Source organism: Microtus pennsylvanicus, chromosome 12 (genome assembly GCF_037038515.1).
Source record: "Microtus pennsylvanicus isolate mMicPen1 chromosome 12, mMicPen1.hap1, whole genome shotgun sequence".
NCBI classification, from domain to species: Eukaryota; Metazoa; Chordata; class Mammalia; order Rodentia; family Cricetidae; genus Microtus; species Microtus pennsylvanicus.
In genome coordinates, this window is record NC_134590.1 from 35,230,035 (window position 1) to 35,254,692 (window position 24,658).

The 24,658-nt window shown below is 45.6% G+C and overlaps 1 protein-coding gene across 1 annotated transcript in view; it reads right to left on the bottom strand.

The window, feature by feature from the left end:
* Positions 1-269: 269 nt before the first annotated feature.
* Rhoh (ras homolog family member H) overlaps positions 270-24,658 on the bottom strand; it is a 31,987-nt gene continuing 7,598 nt past the window's right edge. Inside the window, exons 2-3 of the mRNA XM_075943333.1 lie at positions 2,006-2,124; positions 270-1,519 (exon numbers count right to left, since the gene is read on the bottom strand). Of these exons, the coding sequence (XP_075799448.1) occupies positions 737-1,312 (576 nt within the window). The 5' untranslated portion in view covers positions 1,313-1,519; positions 2,006-2,124 and the 3' untranslated portion in view covers positions 270-736. The remainder of the gene's footprint in view (positions 1,520-2,005; positions 2,125-24,658) is intronic.

Here is a 24,658-nt window from a genome sequence, read left to right on the forward strand (position 1 = left end):
TTCTCTGTCTTACTGAGTGAGAAAGGAATACTTGGTGTGTTATTGGAGCTCTCTGAGTGACAGGTGATATCGTAAATAAGAAATGTTTTTTTGTATTTACATAGAAAACCTAATAACTGTTCAATTTCATTTGGCGGTGTTAAAATACCTTACAGCCTGGAGCTGTATTTTATACACAACTCTGAGTAATAGGGAAATGAAAAACGAGTTGCAGGGACACGTTTGTGGTCATTTGAAAGTGTGGTTATCCAGAGAAACACAGCACGCAAGTCGTTTCAACCAAATTAGATTCAGGAGAAAATAGTAGCACTCCAGACATATGGTTGAGCCCCACAAAGTTATTCCCCTCATACAGCAGCTTGCCTTTTCAAAGACTTCCCAAGCATGAAAACAAAAGCTGTAGAGTTGATTATTATTTAAATAAAAATGTGAGTTTAAATATGTCATACTTGGGAAATTCACTCCATTGCCTAAGTTAGGATGCTTGTTTTAGTTTTTCATTGAAGATGGACTATTCATATGGCTTCCCAAGGAATCTCTCTGGCTGTGCTGGGCAAAGAATGTTTCTGTAGAGCAGTTAGTGGAGGCAGCAGTGCCGACCTCCCGGTAACTCTATCCAGAAAGAAAGGCTGTTCAAATGTGCCGAGAAGGACCATCAGCCCCTTGCTTGCCGCCTTCCACTCTCCCATTAGTCTCTGAGGTATGTTCGTGAATATTGGGCGCAGGACCTTGGGGTTTAGAAGATCTTGCACTCATTGATGGAGAAGAACTTCCTTCTGTTTCGTCTCCTGGCCTGGTTGACAGCCGTCCGGACGGCACATTCAAATACCTGCTGTACTCCCCGGTTGCTAAGGGCTGAGCACTCCAGGTAGCCCTTGGCTCGCACATCCTGGGCAAGTCTCTTCCCTTCTATGGCATTGATGCAGGAGGCCCTGTGGGGTCCTGACTCTCTCTGGTCAGTCTGTGTGGCCACAACCAACACTGGGGTGCAGGGTAGATTGCTCCTGATCTCACTAATCCATTTGGTCTTCAGATTCAGGAATGAGCTGTGATTGGCCACAGAGTAACACATCAGTACCACATCTGCCTGCTGATAGGACAGGGGGCGGATGCTTCTGAAGGCGTCGTTGCCCGCAGTGTCCCAGAGGCCCAGGCTGATCTGGATGCCGTCCATGAAGACGTCCACGCCAGTATTCTCATACACCGTGGGCTTGTAAGCCTCCGGGAAGGTCTCGGAGGTGAAGCGTACCAGTAGCGAGGTCTTCCCCACGGCACTGTCCCCTACCAACACGCATTTGATAGAGCTCAGCATCTTCTCTGTCTGGAGTCCTACTTCCCAGCCCAGGATGCTAAGGGAAAGAACCCTCAATGAGCTGTGGCAGCAGGCTCCATCTCATGGGAAGACAGCAACCAGGGTTTATGTTCTCAGAATCTCGGACATCAATTATAGATGTTACTTCTGTCGGCCCCGGGGAAAGGCAGCGACTCCTTGAGAAAACCTCTGAAGCTTGGTTGTCAACTGGAACAGAAAGAGAATGGGAAAACTGAAGTTTTTCTTTCTGATGACAAGGAGCCTCTTCATTGCCAAAGTAATTAAAAGTGAGGATCCCACCCCAGAGTAGCCATTCAACCCTACTCATCCAGTCCCATTCCCACCTTTGACAAAATAAGCTAGAGCTTATTATTATCCAACATTTAGCACCTATAACATCTCCTGGCCAAGAGACAGGAGTAGCTTGTCCTTAAATATCAGCCCTTGAATGATGGGTATAGTGGTGCCCATCTCTAATCCCAGGAACCAAGAGGTTGAGGCAGGAAGATCCTAAGTTAAAGGCCAGCTCAAGCTATATAGAAAGAGATTCTATTGAGAGAGAAGCTGGGAGAAGGGGGGAGAAGGGAGGGAGGGAGGGAGGGGAGGAGAGGCAAGGAGAAGAGAGGAGAAGAGAACCAGTTGTGATGATAACACAGCTCTGGCCACCACATGAAAAAGGATTCAGTTGCCCACCTGGTGTGTAAATGACACTTGTGAACCGGCTCTTGACTTGGCCAAGAATCAGGAAGGCAGGAAAGGCAGCTGGGCGTGTGTGGCCTCAGGCTCTAGTGGGTCCCAGCCACTTTGGGGAACTGCAAGGAAGAAAAATTAATGAGGGATGGATACCGTATATAATTTCCTTCCCTTGTTGGCAATCGTCCAGTCTTTGGTTTATGCAGGAATTTGAGTTGAAGCAGGAGAAATCACTGGAAGCCTGACAGTTGGCTGTGGTTTCTCCCTTGCGATGCTTTGGTAAGGTTGGTTAGATGGGGAAGACCCTCCGTGGAGTTCTCTGCAGCTGCCAGCAGGCTCCGTCACCTACAGGGCAGGGGGTGGCTCTTGACGTGTTGTTTAAACTCTAAGTCTTGGTTTACACACCTATAGAGCTGTATCAGGCGAAGGATTTAAGCCCACAGGGTACTCCTGCTAGCAATCATCCCGGCATACCACACTTAAAGCACACCCAAGGCAGACCTCTGTAAGAGGAAATTGCTGAGAGTACCCTGTGGGCTTAAATCCTTCGCCTGATACATCACATGAACACACCATATGTAAGCACTGAACTATGCACTCATTATCAGTAACATTGTTGGGAAATCACCACTAAATATAATGGCAAGCAATTACTCCTTCACATGAGGAATTTGAAGCATCACCTAAGAGATCTCTCTGGCAAAGAGTGGACTGTGTATCTTATTCCCAGAAATAAAACCAAAAAACAAGACAGAAGTTTCTTCTTATAGCACAAAATTAAAATAGTACATAAAGGAAGAAATGCTGAGATGTGGCCCTGTAGGGCTCAGAAAATGCCAGACAGGAGAAGAGGGCTCTGTGCGGAGTGAAGTGACCTTCCCACACAGCCCATCATGACTGAGCGACACATGGGTTCAGCTCTCAGAGCCGTGGTTCCCCACGCTGTAAGCGGTTAGGCATGGTGAGCTTGCCTAGTGGCCCCACTAGAATGCAGCCAAAGGAAAACCTTTATTGCTGATCTGGTAGACAAGAACCAAAGCCCCGCACGAATCTGTAAGGTGGAGTGACAGGCCAGGCCTTTAGTAGATGGCCATATATGGAGCTGGTGGAGAGGCAGAACACGCAGCAACTCCCTATATAGACATGATCTTCAGTCTCTGAGGCGTGTCTCATCCACCCTCAGGACAGCCACTATGGCCCACATGGGCAGCATGGAGTCTGGTGGTCTTTCAGTGGTTTCTCCTAAAGGACATTCTCCCTTATACTGCTTGTGGGTGGAAAACAAAAGCGAGTTTTCAGCAGCATGTCACGAGTGGCTAGCTGGCCAGGCGTCCACAATAGGGCGCTATCAGGAAGAGCGTCCTCTGAGATACTCTAAAGAATACCCGTGAGGGACCTTGACGCTGCATCTCTGGGGCTTCAGATTAGAATGAATGAGCCTCCGGTCCCGGTATGTCGGAGTCTCATCTCCGTGGCCTGGTTTTCCTTTGTTCTCTTCCAACCATTTCTAAAAAAAGTGGGGGAGAGCACCTTCTGCAGGACTCCACAGTTCAGACACAGAGTCACATGGAAGAGCGCCGCCATGCCACAAAAGAAAGGTGCTGGTCCTTCGGTCTACTCTGACAAAGGAACGAAGGGAGGCAGGGAGAGGACTTGGGACCTGAGCTATCCTAATCCTCTTCCTCTGAGGTCAGACATGTAGGGCCTCAACTCTCACCTTGAGCAGACAGACTTTCTTTCTCGCTAGGTCCCCTTCTATAGACAAATTCAGCGATTCTCTAGCAGCTAAAATCCTGCCCCTCATTCACGCCAAAGCGCCGCCCGTTCTCAAAAGCGTTCCTTGACTCCCGCGCCCTATCTCCCGTCGCCATGCCTATGGACTACCTCAGTTGCCCTTCTCTGTCTCCGTAATTCCCCCTGTATTTACTCGATGCCAAAAGCAGCACACAGCGGAAACAGCTAGACCCATTCGTAAAACCAGAACCAGATCGCGTCTTCACAGGGCGTTTGTGAGAACCGGATTTGGATGAAATTGTGGCAGCTGATTCCTTGCTGCACTAAGAAATGCTTTCTCGTAGAGAACTGCTCTCATGTGTGCCCTGGAAAGGAGAGTCCCTCCAGAACACGTCATAGGAGAGAACAAACATCAAATTATAACTATGTGGATGGCTTTTAAGTAGAGATGGCTTTGGTGGTTTGTCAAAAACGTTGCCCTTCTAGGCACAGTCCTAGCACTGTGAGACTGAGGCAGGAGGACTGCTATGAGTTCCAAGCTAGCATGGGCTACAGAGTAAAACCTTGTGCTTCCCCCCCCCCCAGCCCCCCAAAAGAAACACCCACAGCAGTTCAACAGTTCAGAAATTCAGTGAGAATCACCTTACGCAGTTCCCTTTGCTTGCTGGGTGATCACAAGTGCTTGGCTTCTGTGGGAATTTGCGTGAAAGCAGAAAGCACTGGAACACTGGTCCCATTTGCTCTGGCTTCTCCCTTGAAATTCTTTTTTAAGGTTGGTCACTAATGGGGGAACCCCCTGTGGAGTTCTATAGCCGAAGGCAGTCTCTGTTACCTACGCTGAACTATGGACCTTTCAATGTGTTGCTTGAACATGTCAGGTGCTGGCTGTTCTTGGGGCCCGTGATTGCAGGTGGATCTGTTTCCTTCATTTTGCTTATGTGAATTTAGCAATACGTTCACTAAAAAGACATGCTTTACTTGTGCAATTTATTTAGTGTGTGTGTGTGTGTGTGTGTGGTGCTGGCATTAAACCCTAGGGCCTTGCACTTATGAGGTAAACACCCACAGAGCTATGTCCCCACCCCACCTCCCCCTACCTGCAGTCTCTGCAACTCTGAAGAAGTATTTTGTTTGTGTGTTTTGTTTCTTCAGTTTGGGCTCTGAAAGGAAGATCAAGACTGAGCTGGACCCTCGAAACAAGCAAACTTTCTGGGCTGAGGGTGTAGGGTGCTGGCAGGTGGCTCCCCTAGCATGTGTGAGTCTCTGCATTTAATTCCCACCACCCCCAAAAATGAGTTTATAAGAGGTGCATCAGTGTCTTTGATTTAAAAACCAATCTAGCTCTGGGCAGCTAGACTTGCTTAAGTGTTCTGGAAGCGCTCACTCTGATTTCTGGTTCCTTCCTATGTCAGTCAGTTTTACTCTCTGCTTTTGGAAGAAGGCTTAGGAAGCCGGGCAGCCGCCTCCAGTTACAGACGCCACGGTTAATTGGTCATCTTCCACTGAGACCCCTCCTCATCGGTCATATTCCATTGAGCCCTTCCTCCTTCTAGCTTACACAAGAGTTAGGGGTTTGGATTTTTTTCTTTCGGGGGGGGGGTGTTTTGTTTTGTGTGTGTATGTTTTAGATATTCAAAGAAACTGGAATACCGCCTGCTTATTAAATGCCATTAAGAAACTATCACTGATTATGTACAGTGACAATTGGTTTTTTTTTCATTACACAAGTTGAGCATGACTGAGATGAAAATAAAAACTCTGAAATACTGCAAATTCTGAAGCATTGTTGTTTGTTTGTTTACATTTATTTACTTGAGGGAGGCAGGGTGCGTGTCATCTCATGTTTATGGAGGTCAGAGGAAAACTCATCCTTCTACCTTGCAGGTCACAGAGAATGAACTCATCAGGCTTGGCTGCACGTGCCTTACCCCAACTGAGCCATCTCAACGGCCCTGAATTTGAAACTTTTTGAGTACTGACATAATCTTAAATTTAAGATTACACACCAAGGAAATTTGCTTCGTGCACAAAATTACTTAAAATACCATGTATTAGTACGTTCTGCGATGTGTATGAATTGTATATAAGATATTCATGATTTAGACTTATGAGTTCCATTACGGACATATATCATTATGTAGATACAAAGATGCCAGTCTAAAATATATGAAATTTAAAAATATTTCTGTCTCAAGCAATTTAGGCAGGGGATCCTCCGTGCACATGTGAACACATACTTCGCTTGTACAGGTCTATGTTCTCATCTGATAGAAATTGCGACCCATTTATAAGTAAAATAAATACAAATGTTTATCTCTCTCCAGGAACCAGTGACGATAAGTGAGGAGAGGGTAATGTGCGAAAGATCGGGAAGCTACTGATAAAGCCGCGTGGCGGGTATGTGGGAGAATACAAGTTTACTTTTCCTTTTGTGTTCCAAATTTTTCAAGTTGAAGAATTTTTTTTTAACCAGGCAGGTTTAGTAGCTAAGGCATGTCAGTGGGTAAAGACACCTGTCACCAAGTCTGAGGACCCTAGTGTGACTCCTGGGATCCACTCCCTGACTCCCATAAGATGTTCTCTGACCTCTATCCGCACACACAGCACGTGCACTGACCCCCCCCCCCCGTCCCCAACAAACAAAAAATAATAATTTGTAAAGTTTTAAACAGAGGGGTCTTTGATGGGTATCACTAGTGCTAATAAAGTATGCTTGCCTTAGACCGGCCACCCTCCCGTCTCAACCTCCCACGTACTATGATTACAGGCCTGTGTAACATGTCTGCCTACTATAATGACTTTTTAAAGGCATTTGGAGTGATGTTGTTGGGGCATCGAGTGACCAGTGACTGAGGCAGACACAGACGGGCATCGGCAAGGCCATGCCTCCAGGTGGAAGCCACAAAAGTGGTGATTCAGGTTCAACCTGTGTTAGTGCCTCACTGAAACACCACCGCTGCCCGCTGCCGGCCGATCACTCTCTCCAGGCTGGCCCAGGCCGGGAACACATTCCGGCTGAAAGATAGGATTACCAAACTGTAACCGGATAGCTGCTACATCACATTCAGTACCTTCCCTTGAACCCCTCCTCCCGAATTCTGCAGAATTGACTGTTTGCAAAGGGCAAAAACGTTAAAAAGGAAAAGAAAGAAATTCAGGAGTGAAACGTGGGTAAACCACTCGAAACCAGGTCAGAAATCAAAGGCGGTCTGAGCGTTAGGGAGCTCCCGCCCTGGGGGCGCTTTTCTGACTGCAAAGGTGCAGCTGCAGAGGGCCGGTCCTGTATTAGCAGGAGGTGGTTTCTCCCCCTAGTCCCTAAGTGCCTAGCTCCTTCTCTGATTTGTCCAAATCAGTCTCCACTAGGTCCATGACCCCTCCCACCTCCACCACACCACCTATGACCAAGGGAGCCACCACGTGCCACGGGCTCCCTGTGAGCTACCCACACTGTCCACCGCACGTTCAGACCATGATGATGGGCAGCGGTCCTGCATTTGATTTGCTGGTCCCTTCAGATGACTCATTTCTGGCCACTTCCTATTTTCTCTGGATCATCTCTGATTCGTCCAAATCAGTCTCCCCTAGGTCTGTGACCCCTCCCAGCTCCACCACACCATCTATGACTAAGGGAGCCACCATGTGCCAAGGGCTCCCTGTGAGCCCCCTTTTTTTTTCTGTTTGTAAAATTAGTACACATATATCATGGGATATTTCAAAACCATGAACAATCTAAATTATAAGGTGAAAAACAACTGCCTCCCGCAGCCAAGAGCTGTGTGATATTCGTATACATATCCCTACTATTTTTCTCCCGCACTTCACTTTTTTTTTCAAAATTAAGATCATATTTAACATAAACATATTTTTTGTTTTTGTAATTCTTCTTGAAGACCTGATCTTACAGAATCCAAGTTAGCTTCCAACTCACTTTGTAGCTAGGGATGACTTTGAACTTCGGATGCCCTGCCTCCACCATCCCAGTCCTGGAATTATGGTCAAGCATGCCCCCTCCTGGGTGCATGTAGTGCTGGGATCAAACCCAAGGCTTCACGCATGCTTGGTAAGCATGCTCTCAACTGGGCTACAACCCCAATCTCCTCAGCTGAACATTTTACGCTGTTAACATTTCCGATATCAGGATTTGCCCACCATAATTTTCACGACTAGATAAAATTGCAATATATGCAGACGTGAAAACATCGTTTATTGCTGGGTGGTGGTGGCGCACACCTTTAACCCCAGCACTCAGGAGGCAGAGACAGGTGGATCTCTGTGAGTTCGAGACCAGCCTGGTCTACAGAGTGGGTTCCAGAGAAATCCTGTCTCAAAAAAAAAAAAAAGAAAACAAAACAAAACAAAAAAATTAAACCAACATACCATCTTTTATTTAACCATTTGCCTATTGTTAGATACTTCCATTCTTCCTAGTTTTACAATAACATGAAGATTTATATATAATTTTGTATCAATATATGATTATTTCTCTAAGATAAACAACAACAGCAGTTGCTGGGACAAAAAGGATGAAAGCAACTGCACTGGTGTTTTCCAGCTGTAGGAACACCATCTCATCACAGTAGCATCAATGTGTGTTTAATATGTATGGTGTGCCCTGTGTTTTGGAAATTCCCCTGATTTCTGGTACCTCCTCATACCGAGCAATCCCCAGGCTGGAGGGTAACAAGTCCCTCACTGTGGAAAGAAACTCAGTAAGATGAAAGGACCCAAAGGTCATCAAAGTCAACCCACTCATTTCCCCCACCAAGGAAATGAGGAAGCCGAGAGCTTCAGAAAGCAGCTCAGCTGCAGGGGGAATGACTCCACGCCCAGATGGAACCTGCTGAGTCAGCACATTTTCCATCTACACTGGATGTTTCAAATGCATCGTGTCCTTTCTTTAACATTTGGGCTCAAAGCTCATGTAGCTAGCTAGCTCTTCCAAATTATTCACATTAATCTATCCCCCCCATCCCTCCAGGGGAAAGTTTCCACTCCATAAATAAAGGTGACCTTTTTACTCAAAAAGTAGCACCTGATTCTAAAATGAAATTATTCTTCAGACAGCTATTCCCTTGTTTGTTGACTTCCTTTTCAGACAGATCATCTGTCTTTTGGGTAATCATTACACTAAGTCCTTTAGGGTAAAGCCTCAAGTTGTGACTTATTTAAGTGATTAGGAGGGAGACCCAGCAGAGAGTGGTGAATTTGTTTCGTGTGAACATCTGTGAAGGGCCCAGGTGTGGAGTCCAAGGGCCTGGTTAGATTCTCACCACCAACCCCCTTGCTGATCAAAACCAAAACCTCAGGTGAGTCACAGACCCGGAGCTACAAGGTGTGAGTGATAACGTGTACAACCTCTAAGTCAGACGAGGGCATGCTGGCTCCCGCACCCCACTGAATAGCCAACATTTGGCAAGGAGTAATGAACACTGATATCTATCAGACATTGCTTGAGATGCTTTATGAAAACTGCCTCATTTAATAGCCACAACACTCTGTAGTCAACACCACTGTCTCCCCAGTTTACAGAAAGGAACAAGAAATAAAGCACCGAGTAGGATGGGCCTTGCCCAAGCTATGGAGGTGGACTACTAGGGTCTGTATGCCAGCAGTTAGCCAAGGAGTCTGTCACGTGTCTCTTCACCCCTCTGGCTCCCGGGCCCCCATGGGTCAGGCCTGCCTACCCCTGTAACCTTAACACAACTCGATCCTAAACAAAGTCCAAGGGAAGTGGGAACACTGAGGTGATGCTCTCCAGTGTGTGTGTGACTTCCTCCTCTCTCCAGGCCTGATCTCAGACAGCAAGCAGATCTCTTCAGCCGCCCTCACACACTGCTGGTTAGTTGTCCAGACGGAAGACAGACAAGTATGTTGGTGCACACCTACAACCCCAGTAGTGGAGCGGCTGAAGCAGGTAGATGGTAGGTTCAAGGTCAGCCTGGGCTACACAGCAAGTTCAAGACTAGCTTGGACTACTTTTCAAGTTCTAGACCAACTGTGGATAACAGACACTGTCTCGAAAATAAAGAAAATAAAAACAAAAGAAGAGGATGTAATAGTAATATAATATCTAACTAGCAAGCGTAGTCCCTAGGGCCAACCCCCAGTAGAGAAAAGAGCAAAAACAAGCAAAGACCTGCTGTCTTCACAGAATGTTGTTGGACAAAATTCGGTGGCATGCAGTTGACGGGGTTGAACACTTTTAAACCTCCCTCCTCCACAGGACAAAACTATTTCTAGGAAAAAAACATGTTCATGAGCCAGTCTTTAGCTTTAGAATAAGTTATAAAATACAATTCAACTCCTAGAACTCTAGATGTGATTCCCGTTCTCTACGGCCACCCTGCCATCACCATTGAATCCTGATCTACTGTTCAAGGGTAGGAATGGAAACGTCTGGGGTGGTATAATTTGCCTCTGAAATGCTGGTAGAATCTGCCCATGCTATAAAGAACTTACTCTGAGACAGTCATGGTGGCACCCATCTGTAATGCCAACACTTGAGAGTCTGAGGCAGGAGGATTGGCAGGAGTTTGGGACCTATCTGGTCTAGTGCTTGGGTAGGGTTCTGTAGCAAGACCTTATCTCATGAAAGAAAAAAAATGGAATAAAGGAGGGAGGGAGGGAGGGAGGGAGGGAGGGAGGGAGGGAGGGAGGGAGGGAGGAAAGGAAGGAGGAAGGGAGGGAGGAAAGGAAGGAGGGAGGGAGGGAGGAAAGGAAGGAGGGAGGGAGGGAGGGAAGAAGGAAGGGAGGAAGCTGGAGAGAGAAGTAAAGAGATGAGAGAGAAGAGGGAAAAGCGAGCAAGAAAAGATGAGTCTGGCATCATCACTGACAGCGTACAGTGATCAGCCAAGGGGACCCACATTGGTCTCACTGTTGTTTCCAAACTCTTCACAAACCATACACCCCTTATGACCTTGTGCCACCAACTCTTCATATTCCTGCCAGGATCTACCAAACGTTTGAATGCATATGCCTTCAAACCAGCAACTCTACTCTTTGAGCACATTGTGCTGGGATCCTTACACTTGTGAGAATTTCCACCTCTGTAGCCCTTGCAACAGCAACAAAGTAAATAATCTAACTGAATGGTCCAGGAAGAGGCAGTGATTGAGCGAGTGATGCCACATCCACACAATGGACTGTCTGTCACCAGGCTCTAAAAAGAATCCAGTCAGCCTCTGGGCATCACCGGGCAGTGTACACTACACCAGCTGAGAGGCAAGCTCTTGGCATGGCAAAAGACCCCTCCCTCCCATTCACACAGAACTAAATATACAGACATAATACAGTGGCCCAGGCAAGACCCAGTCTCCGTGTCCAAAAGAACACCGGTACAGGCAGGGCAAAAGAAGGCCTTGCTCTCAGCAATGGGCGGCCGCTCCAGCTTGCTGGAGATGCTCACCTCACCTTACACTTGCTCCTCGAGAGAGCAAACTCCCCTAGGAGCGTGGTCGCTGTACCTTAAATTGCCCACTCTTTAAATTCTTTGGCATACAGACATGAGTACTTTTTATGGAGACTTTATCACAAATACAGTCCACAGTGATGCGATTGAATGTCTCCCTAGATGATCATCTCAAAGACCAGGAAATTGAGACAGGACTGTGTAGCACCTGTGAAAACCACCAGGAGCCCTCACAGTAGGGTTCTTCTTTTAATGGCTTAATTTATAACTTATATGCATAATGTTCTATTAATATCAACTTAGAAATTCCAGAAGTCTGAAAAAATATGACAATCTGCCTTTAACTGACTTCCACTTAAACTTGGCCTAACGGGGACAGAAGGTGACAAAGAAAATGTTAGTATACTTTTAGACTGAGCCTAGAGGTTTAAAAATTTATTATTTTTTAACTTGGGTAATAATGTCTCTGACCTTTTTTTTTCTTTAGGGAGGTGATTTCTTAGGGGGGGGGTAATGTGCAATGCACAGAGAGGCACCATGATTTAATGACCACATCAAATTCAGGCCCTCAGAAGCTCCAACCTTGGCTAATAAACCAGAAAGAGGAAAAGCAGGATTCTGCCCAGAGAATGGCCTTGCTCTCGGCTTCCTCCCCCAGGAAATCAGAACAGGAGCAAATGAAGACTCTACCAGAGGTGAAGAAAACATGCTAGTTTCTAAGGTCGGTGTTAAAATCACCAGGGCAGTGAGATCCAGGGGGTGTCGTTTGAACTAGATCTCTACTGGACGAGAACGGAAGAGAGGAGGATAGACCACGAGGACCCGGCCCTAAGCCTGCACACAGGTGGAGATCACGGACTCCAGTGTCTGAAGCATGGGTGACACTGGAGCAGATTTGTGACCCATTCTCTTTACTGCAGGAGCCTTCTCTCTGGATTCCAGTCTCTCCTGGTCTGCCCCTACAACATTAACAGGATCTCCCCAAACCCTCCTACTCTTCCCAACCTCAGTACCCTCAACGGTGCTGCCCTTCTCTTCCAATACATGTCCTTACTTGCTCTCCGTACCCTTCCCCAGAGCCAAACTCAGATGCCACCTCTTCCATGAAGTCTTCCAGGAACTCCCAGAAAACAGCCTTTCCCACTACTGGAGAAATTTTAATACTGTGGGGGAAATATATATGATAGCAAATGTTACGTGAAAAAAAGAAATGCTAAACAGTAAATACAATATAACCCTAACTTTTGAATAAAATGAGAGGGAGGGATAGAAATCAGAAACAATACCAAAATACTAATACTGTCTTAGTGTAGCTACAGGTTTTTTGTTTTTGGTTTGGTTTGGTTTGGTTTGGTTTGGTTTGGTTTTTCTGGGACAGGCCCTCTTAGGTAGCCCTGTCTGCTCTTGAACTCACTATGTAGATCAGGCTGGCCTAGTACTTACAGTACTGGAGTGTTGGAATTAAAGGAGTGTGCCACCATACTTGGCTTATTTTTTTGTCTTTTTAATGTTTATTTAAATTTTCCAGATTTTCTTTCTATGTATATAACTGCTATATAACAAAAATTATACACATAAAATCGTATGATGCTTTGCAACAAAAGACTATCTAAACATACCCTCCAGTTCATTTACTAATACTGATGAAGAGTCACCTCCCCTTTCTACTTCTTCTTTTGTTTTTTGTGGCAGGGTCTCACCAGGTAGCCTTGGCTGGCCTAGCGCTCACTCTGCAAACCAGGCTGGCCTCAGATTTACAGAGATCTGCCTGTTGAGATTAAAGACATTCACCACCAGGCCCAGCTGTACAGTCACGTTCAAGAAAGTATGACACCGGAGGCTTGACCCAGGATGGGCTGGGCTAGTAGAATGCCCTTGGAAAAGCCCAGAGACACCACCACCCCATCTTCTTCACCACTGCCTCATCGGTCATGAGCAACTGTTGGAGAACCTACCCCAATTTAAAATGAAGGAGAGAAAGCATGGTGTCCAGTAACCTAAAGCTGGAGGTTTTGCCCCAATATTCCTCCCAAGGAGGGGGAGATATTAAAAATGCTGTTTAAAGTTTTTTTTACAAAAATAAGTATCTCCTTATAATTATGAAAAAGCTGAGACCATCACAAGAGACTGTCAGACCCTGAGAAAAGAACTTAGTGAAGCGGGTGACATTTGTAAATCAGAAGAAACGGAAATGACAGAATAAGCACCAACTGCAGGCAAGAATGGCGGGCGTTAACCTGCAGTGCCCACCCAGAGACATGGATGGGGCTCCAAAGGGCACATCGGTCACAGGTGCCTCACCCTCTACCCACAAGGAACCAGAGTGGAGACCAAGTTTAGACTCCAGAGCAGGGAGAAAGGGAAGGTGAGTGAGGAAGATGGCGCCCAACTGGGTACCTGGTAGACATTTTCAAATCCTTTCTAAAGAAGCATATATTTTTTACCTTAGGCTTGGAAAAGCCAAGCAAATAACCTTTCAAAGTCAGTTTAGAGCACACACAGTCATTTGAAAATCATACTAATGTATGTATGTATTACCACCTAAAGCAAAACTGACAAAAGTTGAAAGAAGGTTGTTTTCATGTTCAGATGTTTTGATGTCCTGTTCTCCCAATGCAGGACTCCACTGGACCCCCATTTCTCACACTCCTGCTGTATGGGCAGACTTACCCAACCTGAGGCGTTGTATTATAGTTCCAGAATACAGTAGACTACACCAAAAATGCCATGCCGATCATAGTCCAGTGACCAAATGACCAATGAGAAGATTAAAGAACTTGCATTATACCCAGAAAAGTTCCTCAATATTCTGTGCATTCTTCTTTGGACTTTTAAAACAAATGGGCTAGGGGAAAGAATATTGCCACAGAGAAACACGGGGCTGCCTTGTTGGGCAGCTGTCCCAGCATTGTCCCACTAAGAAAAATGACTCTTCCTAGAGAACACGTGGAATTCTTATCTCTGTCACCTGATCAGGGAGGGTGGCACAGTAAGCTATGTCCTAGAACATGTTGCTACAGGTTCCCCCAATCAGATCCTCTATGGACTTGTTTACTTCTGAGATTTTGTTGTTGTTGTTGTTGTTATATTTTGTATGAATGAATCTTACCCATAAGAGTAATTCTGAAAACCTCACAGTGGAATCTTGTTTCATTTCTAACCTGGTCCAAGATAGGTGAGTGTGTGTGTGTGTGTGTGTGTGTGTGTGTGTGTGTGTGTGTGTGAGAGAGAGAGAGAGAGAGAGAGAGAGAGAGAGAGAGAGAGAGAGAGAGAGAGAGAGAGAGTGTTCAGGTACTAGAAGAATGAGATCCACACATGATATTTATTTCAGAAACAAGGTCCAAAGAAACTTTGCTGTCTAAAGTTTGGCTTGAGTTGAAAGAGTCTGTTCCCTGCTGCATACCCTGCTGGACCCATGATTTAGAGGCTTCCTTTCTCCATCACATGAAAGCCTGTTATCTTTCTCTTCCCTTTACTTATCTTCTGGCTGGATGCCAGGGTCTTCTTGGCCGACTTATCGCTGCCATTTGTGCACAGAGCAGAATATTCGTTTTTAAGGATTACAGACCAGAATCTAATCCGCTCCCCACAGCAAGAGGACCTCGTAAACAAAGAAAATCATGACTGGTCAAACTTCAGAAAGTAAGTGTCCATGGTCTGCTCAGCCACAGATGGGGCATCGAGATCACACTTCAAGAGACCATTACAGAAGAGTGGGTGGAAAGACTGTAAGAGCCAGAGGTCAGAGGAGACAAGGATGAACCAATGTCTTCTGGACTCGGTAGAACTGCTGCACCCCTGAGCCCACGGCAGCTGTGGTTGCCTACACAAGACCCACAGAAGACAAAGCCACCTGTCAACATGCCATCATGGAGACGGGAGGGGTCATAAGCCCCACTCCTAGCTGAGGAACTACTGACAATTGATGGTTGCTGGCAGAGGAAGACTGTTTGCTTCAGGGGTGTGGCCCCGGCAGACTGACTATGCTTCAGTGGATGACCCACCCCATATATATGTGGGCAGAGCTAACGGGACTCAGGTGGTTGTTTAAAAAGAAAAGGACAGGAAGCTGGGAGGAGTCGGAGTGTGGGAGTTGATCTGGAAGGTGTTATTGGAAAGAGTTGGAAGTGGATATAATCAAAATACTTTATGTACACATATAAAATTCTCAAACAATTAATAAGGATACATTTGTTTAAAAGATCCCAGCAGCACACTTCTTGGTCTGGGATTATCAAGGAGTTAATTCTTGGGGAATCTTCCCCACAAGAAGATGGTGAAGGAAGCAGTTCCTAGATCCAAAGAGAAGGCGAACAAGGGGTACCGCCAAGCATCCAACAGGGGACCACATTACCAGAAGGTACCTGCCTGCCTAAGGTGACATACAGGACCATAACAACGCCCCCCGCAACAGATGTGCCCTCCTAACAGACTAGCAATCAGTTTGCATGTGTTGAGATGTGAATCACCCAGAAGGCCAAGCCTTCCTCACAGTCCTCTGTATTCCGTTCCCGGCTCTCCTCAAAGCCAGTTTCATTGGAAGAGAAAATACCCAAGAGAATCAAGCAAACAAATCCCCCCCCCCCCCGGCACTGTACACCGTTTGAATCTGGAGTCCCCCTGGAAAGAACCAGTCACAGCAGACCTTTAAAACTCCCACATAGTCAAGGGCTGGGAAGAGTTGACCAAACATAAGGGCAATATCTTAGCAATTGGTAGAATTAGGTGGATATATATGACTCAATTTCTTATTTTTCCCAGCATTCTAATGATATTTTGTTCTATTTGCCAGTATAACTTTAAAATCCAGATACATTTTTATATTCTAAATGTTTAAAGGACTTACTAAAACTTTATTAGCCTAGCCTAGAAGTTTTAACAATGAAGAATAAAATGTAATAAGTTATACAAATAAGGCCCGTTTGCACTGTAATATAGTAATGAATTTTTAATTACATTTATTTGATTATCTTGTGGTCAATTCCCTCCTCCCACCATGTGAGTCCTGGGAATTGAACTCAGCTCATCAAGTTTGGTGGCGGGTGCCTTTACCCACTGAGCCATCTGGTCAACCACACATTTCTTCTTGATTTTTCAGGTTAGCACACACGAGTAAGGGGTTCATCGTGGCATCTTATTACATACGTGCCGTTATCCTTCATTCTCTTCCATTCAGGACTCTTTTTACTAGATGTTTTTCTTTGACTGTATTAAAGTTTGGGGAAGAGTCAACACCTCACTTTTCCAGAGTTATTTTCTCTTTTTTAAAGGCAAGTTCTCAGGGCCGACTGAACAGCTTGCTGACAGCGTGACTAGCCTTGGACACTCCCAACATACTCACTTTTTCCTTCAAATAACTTATTTTTTTCTCTAATCAATGGACATGGAATATGCATATACTAAAAACATTATTAGTGCTTTATCTGAAATTCAGATTTTTAGCTGATATTTTGTATTTTTACTTGGTTAAGTTGGATTGGGGGGAACCCAGTCAAAAGTCAAGATAATTGCGTTAAGCTCGGTTGCTGGTGCAGCTTCAAAGTGTGCCTGCATACAGAGAACAAATGGATTAAATTTTGCTTGGTCCACTGGAAGAAAGTTACCACCACTGGACTTAATTTTATCATCACAGGGAACAAGAGGGTTTCATCCCAGGTCTAAAGGCACGGAGCATTTTGGTGATACGTGTGTTCCTTATTCCAACTCCTAGAAATATAGCCGTGCCCTACATGTCTGTCCATAGTGGGTTGCATATCCAATGATGGGTCCACAATATTATAGCGTCTGTGACGTCATTGCTGTGTCCTCCCCACCTGTGATGCCATAGCTGTCCCCCACCTCAACCCCATTCCACCCCAATACTGGAGATGGGATCTAGAGATTTGAACACTGTAGGTAAGAATTCTACCACCGAGACTTAGCCCTCTTTGGTTTTTATTTTATTTTTGAGCAAGGGAGTCAACTAAGATGTCCAGGCAGGTTTTGAACTCACTCTCACCCAGGAAGGCAATTCTACTGCCTCAGTCTCCTGCAATTACAGGTTATGTCACCATGCCCAATTTAGTAGTTGCCGTGAGTTATGTAAGTATACTTTATGAAGTTTGCAGAGTGACTAAATTGATTCAGGAAACATTTCCTAGAGCCCAGCTATATCATCAAATATCACATGGTCATCTTCCAAACAAGCACACCTCGGAGACAACTATTTTTCAAGAAGCAAACTCAGGAAAACAAAGGCATCTCAGCTCCACTAAACATCCAACTATGTAAGCCCAGCCGCCCACCGCACCATCCACTCAGGCCTACAGAGTTCTAGACCACGCTACAGGCTCTTTCATACATTACCTCATCTTCTCTTCATAATAATCCCCTACGGTAGAAAACACCCCTAATTTATAGACCCATCAGATGAGACACAAGGAAACATTCATAGCCGCTGACTGTGCTCGCTGCTGATTGGAGGAGAGCTACAGCCCTGAGTGTCGCACCATCCTGTGGTGCTGCCAACTCCTACATAGGGGGCAGGAACCGGAAGGCAGGACAAGGCAGATGAATAGTTTTCTGACTCTGACCAGGCCCTCGAGCACTGTCCCCCCATCCCCTTTGTGTGTGTGTGTGCATGTGCATGCGTGCATGTGTGTGTGTGTGTTCTTTTAGACAACATTCTGACAGCATGGCCCAGGTTAGCCTTGAACTCACAGCAGTTCCCCTGCCTCAGCTTCCCAAGTGCTAAAATTACAGATGTGAACCACTACATCTAGCTTAGAGGCTTCTCCTATGTGCTATACCCATGCTGGCAGATAGACCTATATTAAGACACAAATAAAGCAGGGTTAGAATCTCAAAGAAACAGCATTTCTAGCACCGTGCGCTCTCACTTTATCCTCTGACGTCTGTGCATTTTATCTACTATTTAAGCAACTTTTCTTAATTGCTTGCTTTACACACAGCGCTCGCCGGTCACGGGAGTCCCTGTTTGTCTGGAATTTAGCCGACTGTGGAGACCAGATGCAGATCTGCTGCTAGGGAAGCAACCAATGGAGACAGGAGATGACTGGTTAATGAGGCAGATGCATCAAAGAAGAAGGCAGACCGGAAACGGAACGGGATAGAGTGGAGCTGAGAGGTGCTCAGGCTTAAGGCCCTGTTACGGACTTACGGAGAAAGCTGGACTTCCTCTGGGCTGTGGAGGGAAGGATGTTAAAGGTTGGCGTGGAAGCAAGGAGGATTGGCAATGGTCGAAACCTCCCCAAGTGTCTCACAGAAAGTGGCATTGAATAAAATCTGGAGAGAAAAGGAGTTTCACAAAGCAAAAACAGGGGAACGTGCAATGGCCTGAAGAAGTAATACCACCTACATGTCTAGGGACCAGACAGAGCGCTCTGCCTGGACCTCGGGCTACAGCTGGAGAATGAGAGGAGCAAGAAGAGAAGCTAGGCCTGCTGGGATGGCAAAGCACAGGCCATGCAAGTGTAAGGACGGGAGTCTCAGCACCCAGAGAAGTGTCAAGAGGCGCAGTGGCCTGCCTGTAATCCTGGCCTCAGGAGGTAGAGACAAGTGATCCCACAGCAAGCTGGTAGTCTAGTCTAGGTGAATCATGAGCTCTGGGTTCAAGTGAGGGGCTCTGTCTCAATATACACACACGGTGAAGGGTGAGAGAGGAGCGCACCTGACATCAACGCCTGGTCTGAACACTCATGAATATGCATGTTCATGCACACACATACACACACACACAACCCCCCCACCCACACACTAACCCACATGCACACACACACACACACACACACACACAAAGAGGTGAGATAGAAAAAGAAAGTTAAGCTGGGCATTTAAGACCCTGGAAAATCTGAAGGTCTTTGAGATGTGGGTGCTTAGTGGAGCTGTAAAATATGTTGGGTAAAGCATTCTTTCCAGTCAACATACAAAGCAGGCACTTTGAGAGCTAAGTGTACTAATGTGCACACACACACACACACACACACACATCTAAGGATGGCATAGTTCTTATTCTTAAGAATCCTTACCCCGCCAACACCTAGCACTGACAGTAAATGGTGAACGCAGAGACTCAACGCTAAGTGTTAAGAACAAGGGGCAGTTGAGTGCTAGCCCTAATCAGGGCATTTCTATCACTCCCTCTAAGGCTCATGGAACATCACAGAAAAGGGGCAGAAAGAATGTAAGAACCGGAAGACGGGGAGATGAGGTGCATGACAGCGAGCACGGTCTCGTAGGCCTACCCCAGACTGGCCCTGTCCATTAGCACAGAGATCCACAACCGGGCAATGTGCAGAGAGTGAAGGACTTTGGACTCGGTCCTCACCCCTCCTCTAGAGGTTCAGGGGTCTTTTTAAAAGAGGAAGAGGTGATGGATGATTCCAAGGAAACTGTCTTCCCAGCATAGCAGGACAGATGCCATATGAACTCAAAGAGATTGTGACGGCATGCACAAATCCTACACGGGTTCAAGCCAGACAGGGTCTTAGTACTGAAGGGGGAAGAAGACATGGGGTCTTTATATTCAATACCCTCTGGCAACTGAAAAAACAACTTTCTCCAAGAGACTGTCACTGGGTATCTCAGCCACACTCCAGGGCGGGCCCCACGCCCAGGAGTATTTAGCCAGCACACAACAAACTTCATGGTTTTTTATTTTGGTTTGGTTTGGTTTTTCGGTCTTATTGGTCTCTTGGTTTTGGATTTGTTTTTGTTTTAAAGAGAAAAACAGACAAAAACATAAAGTTGGGTGGGTAAGGAAGTGGGGAGAATCTGGGAGAAGCTAGGGAAAATGAAAAGACTGGCCCACATGGCTTGATCCCTCCCTGCTGAGCTATTCTGGGGAAGTCGTTGCCACCAGGTTCCAATGGGGAGTTCCTAACCCAGGGTCACTTTGCAGACAATTGCCTGTGTACTTGAACCAGTTCCAGAACACAGGCAGGCTCCTGCCTACTTGTTCATGGAGCAAGGGATGCTGGCTATTTTAACCACTGTTGTTACTCAGGTCTTGTGCAACTTGCAGGCAGAAGCATTGCTGATAACCTGCAAGTCTCACAAGCAATTCGTGTCCTAACATGATCCTTAGTTACTGTTAAATCAAAGCCAGAGTTCGGAGCGTAGAAATGCTGGCAGGCAAGCCTTACAACCTCAGTTCGATCCCTGGATCCCACAGTAGAAGGCAAGAATCTCTGACTTCTTCTATACATGGGCATGGGCATGCTTACACACACACACACACACACACACACACACACGCACACACACACACACAATAATAATTAATAAAATGTAAAAAAGTCCAGGAAAAAAAGCAAACATATTTGAAAATGTAATCAGGGATATTACACAAATCAAACATGAGATTTCTCTCAGTTAAATAAAAATTCTCTTCTTTGCTAAACTATGCTTTTAAAGAATTTTTTAATGTTTCAATTTATATTTAGCATTTGAAAGGATCAAAAGATGATACAAAGTAATTTTCCTCTTATGCTAAAATGAATACACTCATGATTTATCAAGTACACATGTCTTCAAAGTATATAAAAGTTGTTCCCAAATCGAATATTTTTGGTTCCTTTGGGAAATTCCCGACATGTGAAGAACTTAGAAACAGTCAACTGTATTCATTTGAAAATTTTATTTTCCTTTAATTCCAAAACTAACTATAAAGCAATAGAGCTAGATATAAGATCTCTAACTTTAAAATATAAACTCGCCAGCCTTTATACTCCAGTTCCCATCATTAAAAGTGGTGGTGCACTGCAATTGGTGGCTAGCATAGTGAGCTTATCTACCCGTGGAAAAAGAAAATCAGTCAGTCATGGCCAAATTTAACGGCGAAACAGCATCAATGGCTGATGAAAATCAATCTGAAGTGTGATCATTTTAGCCCTCCAAAGAAAGGGCCACTATGCCAGAAAAGCTAAAAGTGTAAAGTTACCTCGTCGCCGGTCAACAAACAAAAGCATGAACATCAGTTGAAAATGCTGGCCTTCTGTTTTATTTTCTTGACTACAATTTTGAAAGGTAGCAGTCTAGTCTTAAATCGAAACCACAGGCATCTAAGGCCCGTTGGAAGAGAATTGAACCTTTCTCCTAGATAAGCATTTGATGGGTCTTTCCCAAGACAATGGGCAGAACTTGGGGAAATCCAAAGAACATTCAATCTAAATTTTACACGGACCTCCCCACTCTCCACAGATTTCCACAGCTCTAGAATTTAAAACTAATCATATTGCCAAATATCTGTTTTAATTACTTTCCCCAAGATCTAGATGATGAAAAGAAATAAAGTCTGACCACGGGCCTTGGAGAGACAGTTAGAGTCTCCTTTGTTCATTCAAATGCTCCTTTTGAGAGTTAGCAGGATTTCTCTTAGACTAGAAAGCAACACCAGGACTGTTCTCTGTGGGTTCTGTACACCTTGAAGTGAAGAGACTGGGTAGGGATTTTAATACACAAAAGCTTATAGGTTGCAAAGATGCATTCCTGTGAGCTTGTTAAAAAGCATATGTCTCATTTGCTACAATGGCCCAGCACTGCTATTATGAACCTACATTCACTATTAGATTTTAAAGCCAACAGTGTTGTAGATGTTTCTCTGAGAACCTAGCTACAGGAATAAAATGACGATATTGATGTAGAGATGTAGGAAACTGTGGTGCTGCAGATATGTAAGGGTTTTCTGGCTTTACCCCTCATATTTCCTGTACAGACCTTTAATGCCGTCTACCCTGTCAGCATAAGCAGGGCCAGGGCCGCTACTAACATCAATTCAGTCAGTTACTGTCCAAAGATATGGGAGCTGACAAAAGTCAGGTTTTATCTGGAGAAAAGCATTGCAGAGCAAATTATATGAAGGGTTTCGTTGCCAACAAGAATGGCCTTACATCATTTCAATTTGGTTGTAAATATACGGCTTTCCCTTCCCCGTTCCTGGATAGGAGGACTGATTCCATGTGTTCTTAGAGGTTCCCACCATGGCGAGCACTGCCTTCAGCTCACGTGGGATAAAACTAAGAAATTTTGTGGCAACCAATAAAAAAAAAATACAAGAGAGAGAGAAAGAAAAGGGTTTGTGACGAGGTGTATATCCTCAGCCGCGTCTCAAGAGAGTGGTAGTTGGGCCTGGAGGGAAGGGAGACAAAGAAAAGCAGGGTTCTGCCTGAAAGAAAAGGGAAGGATCTGGAAGGGAGAGGAAGCAGCCACTCACCTGCACTGGCACTGGCTAGCTAAGGGCAGCAAGGACACCAAGTGGCCTGTAAAACAGATAAGTTTGCCCTTGGCCTTTGCCGCTCCTTGGCTTACAGTGGCATGCTGCCCTGATGAGCCGTCCTCAGCTGGAAGTGTTGTTCACTGGAAATGCTCTCGGTAACATGCTAACTTCCCAGCTTAGCCTGTACCCACATGCCAAGCACGCTAACATCAGCCTGTGCCTGGGCACAGTCATCTAACTAGAAGACTGTTTTATAGTGAAATGTTGACTTCCTCATGTCGTGTGTGGAGCGCTATACTGAGAAAGAAAGGCAGAACAGCTGTACGGGCCCACTGTGAAGTGAGAAAAGTCATAAGCCTAACCATTAAAAATACGCACTCGAGTGCTGAGGGCTGGGATTAGGGGTCGCAGAATGCAATGTTACTACTCTGATCCATATCGAACTTGGCACAAACCTACCCGCAGGTGTACAATGATTAAGACAGTGATGGAAGGCACTTTGTACTCCTTATATGAATGTATGTTTGAGAGTCTCATTTTCTATCTCAAAGATACGGGTATAATTGTCATACTACCCCAGAAAGAGAGAATGTCGACTCATATTTCACGCATTCTTAGCCAGTGTCACATACTTGTTCTCTGGAGGGTTGAGGAAGGGCACCCTTCACGCCTCCCCCCTGCAGCCCAGCCTATGACTGTGACTCGGTAGAGTGGTGTAGTCTTGGCAGAGCCGGCTGGTTAAAGCGGGCGGATTCGAGGTTGAGTCTCTCCTCGAGAAGAGATGCTCAGAGGCTTGAGTTTTCAACCAAAGCGCAATTCCCCAGATTGCCAGACCCAACGATGGCCAAATGGCATCTGTGGTCAAAAGACTGCATAGGGAAAGGACTGGCCCCAGAGCTGTCAAAGCCCAGCCCAATGTTCAGCTTCAGGGAGGAAAACGGTTTCTGTGCAGGGGATGTGGTTCAATGCCGAAGCATTTGCCTAGAGCATGCATGAAACTATAGGTTCAATCCCCACGCCGTGAACAAATGCACACACGTGCATACACAAACACCCATACAGACACAGGGCGGGGAGGAGAGGAGAGGGATGGAGAGGGAAGGGATGGGGAGGGGAGGGGAGAGGAGAGAAGGGAAGGGAAGGGAAGGCTACATCTTACTCTCAGGAATAGCACACACACCACCTGTTGCCTTTCACTGCATGCTGGAGGTATCAGTTGACCCCTGACCCGCCACTCTCCTCTTCAGTCTGAACTGATCCACTCTGTATACAAAAGCTGCTGTTTCTGGTGCCATCAGAGGTTACACATAACTGTACGTAGGACACCAAAATGGAACCCTGGGAAGTTGCTCTCCCAACAGGGAGCTGACCTTGGGTTCACAGAAGAGGATTCAGAAGGAAAGACTTAGAGCAGTGATCACACAGTCTCTGGATGGAATCTGCTTAAGGATCTGATGCACCTTCAAGCCGCCATCTTGCCCATCAACATCAGAGGAAAGTCAGCATTTCTGTCTAACCTGACGTCACAAGAAGCAGAACTTGATTTCCTCCATCCCGTAATGCTTCCTCAGTGCTACTGACAGCCTCTGAGGCCAATGTTCTTAGTGTGAAGTATATGGGTTCTGAATACTTAGATACACACTCCCGAACTGTGGATCAAATGTATATGTGCTTTTTCTCAGAGGTCTTTGCTTCTCATTAGATCCCAAAAGAATTGGTAATCCCAAAACTTATTAAGAAACATTCTTCGGGGTTGGAGAGATGACTTAGTCGTTAAGAGTGCTGACTGCTCTTCCAGAAGACCCGGGTTCGATTCCCAGCACCCAGAGGACAGCGCAGAACTGTCTGTAACTCCAGTTCTAGGAGATCTGACACCCTCACACAGACATAACAACAATCACAGGCAAAACACCAGTGAACATAAAATAAAAATAAATAAATCATTTAAAAAGTAAGACAGACTCTTCTAGTCAGGCTGGTGGCTCACACCTGTAATCTCCACACTTCATGAGGAGTGGCAGGAGAATCGCCAAAAGTTTGAGGCCTCCCTAGACTACAGAGTGAGCTCCAGACTGCAGACCACTGAGAGAGACTCTGTCGGAAAGAAAGAAAAAAAGAAAGAAAGAAAGGAAGGAAGGAAGGAAGGAAGGAAGGAAAAAAGATAGAGGGAGAACAAAAGAAAGATAGAAAAAAGGAAGACAGAGAGGGAAAAAGAAGGGGGTTGGGGGAAGGGAGGGAGGGAAAACTGAAAAGAAGGAAATAAGAGAAAGGAAGAGAGGTGGGTAGATGGGTGGGG